General features: G+C 34.8%; 1 protein-coding gene across 1 annotated transcript; it reads left to right on the top strand.

Annotated features, from left to right (window-relative positions):
* Positions 2,220-3,076, top strand: LOC107619284 (E3 ubiquitin-protein ligase RHA2A; the record flags this gene model as incomplete). The annotated part of the gene is given in 1 exon segment (XM_016321538.2): positions 2,220-3,076. A coding segment is annotated over 1 exon segment (495 nt). The 3' UTR covers positions 2,724-3,076.

Genomic DNA, 8,144 nt, shown 5'->3' with positions numbered 1-8,144 from the left:
ATAAACGATTTTTTTTATAAATTATGAATTATAAATTTTAGAATTTATTTAATGGCAATTTAGATTTTTTAAGTTTATTGTTTTTTGAGTTCTAGTTCATGAAACAGATTTTTCAAGACTTGTGGGCTTGTCGAATTTTAAACAGTCCGAACTTTGAGCCTTCAAAAAAGCTTATAAGAGATAACAGACCTAGGTTTGGATCCTCTATTTATAATATGAACTAGACTCGTCAAAGCTTGACTCGACTCGGCTTATTTTCACTTTTACCAATAGTTATTTTGACCAGTATTTAGTCAGTATAAATATTAAATTTTTTTAATAAATATAAGTGTAAATTATATTAATTTATATATACAAATAAATATGAGTGCAATTTGTATTGATTCTTATGTATAAATACCTGTAAATATGGGTATAAATTATTGCTGATCAAATGATGACTAAAAATAATAAATTTTAATGGTTTTCTAATATTTCATTATTCATACACACTTTGTTGCACTGATACAAATATAATTATTTAGTTTTTATCTTTTTTAAAGAAGAATGTTAGGGGCTAACAACTTTTGTAATTTGTAGCCATCAAATAGCCATAAACTAACATTCAATATATTAAATTAAACAACAGAAGGTAGGCTATATACATATATATATTCGCTTCATGGTTACAACTTACAACAATGATAAGAAAAAGATCATGTCCTTTAAAACATTAGGAATTAAAAATTATTCATAATATTTTGTCTAGGTAGTTCCTACAGAATATACATTACGCATGAGTACCAATATCATGTTATCTTGTTTCCCTTGTTTTATCTGTTGAGTTTTTTGAAAAAAAAAAGAAAGAAAAGAAGATAACTAAAATAATTATGTTAGGTATATATTAAAATTAACCATCAAAATCAATTATTAATATATNNNNCATTGAATATAAAATATATATTAAAAATAAATTAAATTATACATATATTTATATAAAAATACATGATAATTAAATTTAGTGACTGATTTTAATATATAAATAATATTTTTGTAATAAAAATATATCACGTTGATCAATTCATGAAACGAGTAACTTTAATATGCAACTTCTATGAGATGATGAGTATATCGTACTACCTACGTTGAATTATATTACGAGGTTAGTTCACATTGTAAATGACTAAATGAGATGAATGAGGAAAAAATAATTTGAAGATTGCGGATTTACAAATCATCAATGGCATTTGGCTAGCTATCAATAAGGACGATGGGGGGACACACAATCTTAAAGTAGTCGAGGTAAACGAAAGAATAAATCAAAGATTCTGTATGCTGCACTTATTTAACTTGTTTGACTGAAACACATCATGTTACTGTCACTAGTAGCATATCCAAAAACACCACGGTTATTGTTGTTTGAAACGTGTTGTTAACACTAACGCTTTTATTTTTGGGGGAAGAAGGGGGAGGGGGGATGCACATGAACAAGCTTAAAAATGCAAACAAAGAGAAAGGGGGGAAGAGAAAGAACATTATAAAATGGAAAAGAACATTTATTGTATCTCTAGAAGATCTTGTTCACATTCTCATGTTATATATAGAGTAAACTTTGTTCAATGTTCAATGTATGAAATAATAAGGATCACATGTCCATTTGCTAAATTTGCTCCCTTCTAAATCAGCACACATTGCATTGACTAGTAGGGCATGCCCTAGTAAAAGAAAAATAATCCATATTGGAAAAATCCCTAGTTACTTCTTGTTACTTGTTACTAGTCACCTTACAAAGTAAATTTTCGTCCTTGGATAAATAATAAAATAAAAAAGTGACAGTTACAAATTATTATTAATTATTAATATTTATAATGCTAATATATGAAAATAAAAATAATATAAAATAATGATAGGAAGAAATAGGACCCCACAACACATGGGGCTTGACGAAAGCCCTTATAATTGGTGTGGCTCTCTCTCTCGCAGTCACCTAATCCTCACCCAAAGCACACACAGCCATATATACAGATTTTGAAGCAACCTCGCAATTCACATTTTATATTTCATCAAAAGGAAAACCAAATTAAAACTTAATTACAACTCTAATAAATAATATTTATAGCATTTGTTTGTTCTGTGAGAGACAAAAAGTTGATTCATATATAGCCCCTTTTTATAACTAGCAAGAGAGCCTCTTATTCTCTTCCAATCTAAACACCTCTTCTATTTTGCTTCACAAAAAGAAAAGAGAGATGGGTTTGCAAAACCAGCTAAACGACGTGTCGTCTGGTTCAATTCCACTGCTGCTGATTGCGCACATAGCCACCTGCGTCAACTACCTCCGTTCCATGCTCTTCGCTCTTCTCCAAACCCTAGGTCTCTCTAGGCTCCACACACACCAGATCGTCGACGACGGATTCTTCGCCACCGTCGGATCCGGCCTCGCCGGACTCATCATGCTCTCCGATCAGCTGGCCGTTAACAACCGATTCTTCTACACCTACACCGTCGTCGACCACGCCGACTCCGACGCCTGCGTCGTCTGCCAGACCAACTTCAAGGAAGGGGAACAGGTACGGATGCTTCCCTGCCGCCACGTCTTCCACCGCCACTGCTTCGACGGCTGGCTCCATCACTTCAAGTTCAACTGCCCTCTCTGCCGCTACCCGCTACTCTCCGACGAACGCGTGGCCCTCACGGAACGCCGCGTCGGTCGTGAACTCGTCTCGTGGTTCTCCCTTCGGTGATGATGCGACGTCGTTTTGCTCATCCAATCTTCCCTTATCCCAATTTTACCCCTCTCTTTTTATCTTTTTTACCTTCTTCGCGGTGGTTTTCACTTTTCGCAGAGTTGGTGTCCTTTTTTGTTTCCTCTTCTCGGATATTAGTTTTTTTAAAAAAATTATTTTAATTAGGGTAGTTTTTTTTTTTTCCTCTTTCTTTTGTTATTATTTATGAAGGGATTTTTTTTTTGAAAGGGCTCTCTGGGTCTGGGGTGGTGTGTGCCTGAGAATCCTTTTTGGGGCGCTGTAAATTTTGGACTCCTCTGTATTTATGGGTAATAATTGGAGACCTTGGGGAAGATTTTATGCAATATCCTCCATAACAGAATATATATTAGCCTTTCCTTGTTTTTATTTTAATCAAAGGAAAAACAGTCTCAACAGAATGGAAACTTCTTCGTTCACACCTTTGCTATTTTTGGTTATTCAATATGAATAAATAAGTCAAAGGAAAAGGTTGTAATTAAGTAAATAATGCCATTCATATCTACTATCTAGACGATCATGATAAACAATTAAACATGCTACCGACCATTCTAGCCACTTAGTATTTGTGAAACTGCTTTCTAATATTTGATTTTTTCCAGTGTATTATTAACAATTTAAGCTTAAAATTAGTGGAAAAAGGTCTCAAGTTTTGTCAGGGTTAGCAGCAATAGTGAACCCAAAGGTTTTGGAGATTTTCCAATGAATCAGCTTCAGATTCACTCTAAGCAACTATTTCTTTTCATTGTGAATAAATATTATTTTTGGTCTCTAACCATTTGGATTATAGACAAAACGTATTTTTACTATTTGAAATTAGTAAAGTGGCCATTAACCTCAATTGAAAATATCCATCGTGATCTTTGTAACCGAAAAACAAACGGTAGAATATTGACACTTCAGTGACTAGTTTATGTTGATTTTATGCGTTCATATTCGAGACTTATTGACTCTTGCACAGTAACTAAATCGGCCTTCATCCACCGTTTGTAGCGTCGATAGTTTTTTTATTGCTCACTTCCTCCACGAGTACTCCCCTCACTCTTCCGACCTCCCAACAAAAATCATCATCTTTGAGTGTTGCACCACCATTGGCGATCGTATAGCTACCGTCACAATTGTGGGCGACACATTCGAGGCTGGTGCCTCCATCCTCCACCCTAAGAATTTTCATGCCGTGAATTACACCAAACTTGTGGACTTCAAGGCAGGGACGGACATTAGGAGGGCATAACTGAAAGATCTTTTTCAACTATGAATATTGTGAAGAATGATTGACAAATAAAATAAAAGATGAATTTCTTGCTAATTGTCTTTTAATTATATTGAAAAGAAAATTGCTGAAAAATTTGACACAGATTCTATTATTGATGAATTTTATGATACGAAGAATCGACCACTTCATTAATAAAAAGTACACACATATTTTTTGCACTTTAAATTATATTTTCTATCGGTATATTTTTGTAATACATCTTACATTATATAATTTTTTACATAATTTTTTAATATTATATATGTTATTAGCCTCCCACAATAATATTTTTGGATCCGTTCCTGTTTCAAGGTGAAGCCACCGGCATCGGAGTCGAACTCCATCAGGATCTGGAACCAGGTTGTGAAGTAGGTATCTATTGATGGAAAAGAAAAGGACGAATCAGTCTCTTATCTGCAACAAATTTCCAATTTTTTTCTGCCAATTTTCCAAATTTAGGCTTTCATATTCTAATTTTTCCAAGTTTTCAGACGCTTAATACACTTTTTCATTCGATTTCTCAATTTTTTTAATTTTTCGTTGTTTAAGAAAGTTTTTAATGCACTTGTTGAGAAAAAATTGCAATCAACTCTGCAGAAAATGAAAAAGAAAGAAAAATCTTAACAAGTTTGAACGAGGGAACATAAAGAATGCTATGGAAACGACAACGTTTTGAATTGGTTGCAAAGGGCGATTAGTCTTTATTTAGGAGATAACTCTATGTGGACTAATCACTGACATATCAATACCTCACCATTTATCTTCTGATTGCAAGAGTTGCGATGGATATTTTTAAAAGAAGTTGAGGACCACTTTATTAATTTTAAATTGTGGAAGTGCGTTTTATTCGTAGTCCAAAAAATTAGAGAACGAAACGAGGATTTACTTTCTTTTTTACTTCAAACCTTTCTAGAAAGGAAAAGTATAGGGAACTAAGTCCCTAACCAGCCAACTTAAACAATTCAATTGATTATAATAAATTTTTTTATTTTAACAAATTATAATTTGAATAATTAACATTAATGGTTGATTTGAAAAATTTAGAAGGTGTAATAACACTGTAACATCAATCATGGTGAAGAATTGGAAGTGCATATTATTCCATGCATTGGGTGCTCCCTCCTCATTCTGCCACCGCACAAGCCATCGTGTCGCTTCATCCTCGATCCACCGACGTGATTGCCGCATTTGGAACCACCCCGTTGGTGCCTCATCATTCCGCCACCATACGAGCCGTCCTTCTTTGTTGGACATAGTCGCCTCCACCGCCGGGGGAGCTGCATCGCCGAACACCATCGCGGCCTCCATCCGCCGCGACGTAGCTACCGCTGGGCCCCATTCGTGACGCGCGATCAACTATTCGATCCATGGCGACTCCTCCACTTGCAATGCGCGACCTCCGTAGCTTCCTCCTCGCAACGCGCCACGGCGAGTCCCTCACCATCTACGCAACGCCGTCCAAGACGTCGTCGTCGGCCACCCTGCGGTCTTCTCCTCTTCTTATTTAGTTTTGATGATTCTTTTAATTAGTTTTTTATGTTTCTTTTTGTAACAACCCAATTTTCAGTATGTCTAGATCATACCAGAAACTGAGCGCTACCAACTTGTCTTCCTAATTATTATCTATTACTTATTATATGAGTCTGATTCATTGTTAAAAGCATAGTAATTTAGCGAGGTATTTTTTTTTTAAACGTTTGGACTAATAAATGGAATCATTCACAATCAATACTCAAATAATAACAAAAACAACAGTTATAAACAACCACACTTATACACATTTCAAACAATTAACAACATTCAGTTATCCAGCCTTTATTAGAGTAAAGATCTTTAGTTAGAACACCCCTAGATATAGCTAGATAATACTATATACATATATATATACATACAACATCCCAGGCCCTGACCTGTTCAAGAAGTCCATAAGCTGGCGCCCAAGCTAGCCTAGACTCTTCACTCACCTAGTCCCTCTAAACTACTAATGTGAGGGAAAGTACATTCTAGATCTTCAAAACTCAAGTCAGGTGGAACGTCATCAGCGAACTACGGAAGGGTACTCATGCTTCCATCTGAAGAGAAAAGGGAGAGAGAAGGGGTAAGAACTAGGGAGTTCTTAGTAAGGTCGGGGTTATTAGTTAAGTTCATTAATTCTGTGTTGTTTGGTAGACGAATAACATAATATAGAGAAGTAGTAAACAGAAGATACAGATAAATAAAAAAATTAAGAAATCAAAAAGCAGAACACAAACAAAGAATACAAGAAAATAAATCATAGAAACAAAGAATAGAATACAAACAGAGAAAGCATACATTCATAGAACAATCATAACAGAGAAAATGCACAACCAAGTATGATGCATGTCTGTCCTATGCAGGCCATGAGCTCACGTGTCGGTTTACACCCTGCAGCCCGACATTACCTAGGAACTAGTCCTAGATATGGCTTTATCTCTGTAGGTGAACTTCGGCCTACAGAAATAGTACTCCTGTAAGTGAATTTTGGCTTACAGGAATAGTCTAACCACGACATAACAACTTTCTGTAGGTGAACTTCGGCCTACAGAAATGGCACCTCTATAAGTGAACCCCTGTAAGTGAACTTCGGCTTACTGGAATGACAACTCTCTGTAGGTGAACTTCGGCCTATAGGAGCAACACCCTGATATACACAATTGATATTCACTGTAGGTGAACTTCGGCCTACAGAAATAGCACTTTTACGCCTATTTTAACATCAGAAACAACTTTAGAACCATATGAACCATGAAGGCTAAAGCTTCATGATGATGAAAAGAAGATTTTCCTCACTTAAGGAAGCTAGAAATCACGTTTTCTTAGAGCCTATGGTGATTGAACAAGAGATCCTAAGTGAAAACATGAAGAAAACATCACTAGCTTGATTTCTCCACCATGGATGAAACTTCAAGGAGGAGGAGCAGCCATCATACCTTAATTTACTTCTTGAAAATTGTCATAGAAGTTAAGAGATAGAAGAGATGAACACTTTGGTAGGATTAGATTTTTGATAGGGATTTTAGTTTGAGAAAGAATGGAGGTTGAATCTCAGGTGTTCATGGAAGTTTCATGGAAGTTCTTTCACTTTCTCTCATGGTGATTTTCGAATTCTAACTTGTTTAGAAAGTAAAAATGATAGTAATGATGATACATGGGAGAATGTGGGGTTTGGATAAGCATTATCCTAAAGTTTGGTGTAAAAATATCTCAAGAAAGGATAATTACTGAAGCTAGATGTATTAGAATACAAGTGTTTCTTATTTTTCTCTTAAGAAACCTTTGCTTGGAGAGCAAGAAAGAAAACATGTGGTGGCTAACTCTGGGAGAGCCACGTTTCACAGGGTGCTGACTCATCAGAGTTTAATAATAAAATATCATTCAGAAGATAATTACTAAAATTAGATACATCAGATTACACTACTAAAGGATAAGTATAAGCTTTACTAGTATAAATGACACTAGTAACAAGATAATCATGAGAATAAACGATATATGATGAAGCATTAGCATTGCTAAGTTCATCTAAGAATGTCGGTATTATCCATTACCGTTAGATTTCTAGCTCAGTTATTATATTACTAAACATAGATCAACATTAACTACAGTAGAGGAAATAATAATATAATATTCCAAATAAAATAATAATATATAAATATTATATTAATATAATTTTTCTCTCGAAATTCGAGACCGGCTCATCACATAGAGACTAACCACGGAAATCAGAATTTTAAAATTTGGGCTCGAAGTGTTTCAAAAATGGAACTTTTCGCAACGTGTCTACTTAGATCAGGAGAGGTGTCTGTGTAGTTAAGCTGCTGACTCAGCAGCTTGATGACACAGCTCCTGTGCAACAGAGGTGCTTATACGCACTAAAATTCCTAAAAATTCCATAAAAATTTCGTTTGATCCCAAAAAAGCGTCGTTTCTTCGAGGCTAGGCCGTTACACTTTTTCCTAAATTTCGGACGATTCTTTTTATTAGTTTTAAGTAATTCTTTTTCCTATGTTTTGTATATTTTTTTTAGGATTTGGATGATTCTTTTTATTAGTTTTGAATGATTCCTTATCTTATGTTTTGGTGTGTTTTTTTTTTTTTGGAATTTCAAAATTTTTTTTAGAAAGAGG

Source organism: Arachis ipaensis, chromosome B09 (genome assembly GCF_000816755.2).
Source record: "Arachis ipaensis cultivar K30076 chromosome B09, Araip1.1, whole genome shotgun sequence".
NCBI classification, from domain to species: domain Eukaryota; kingdom Viridiplantae; phylum Streptophyta; class Magnoliopsida; order Fabales; family Fabaceae; genus Arachis; species Arachis ipaensis.
Note: the sequence above shows the minus strand (reverse complement) of the source record. Positions and strands in the feature narration are given on the sequence as shown.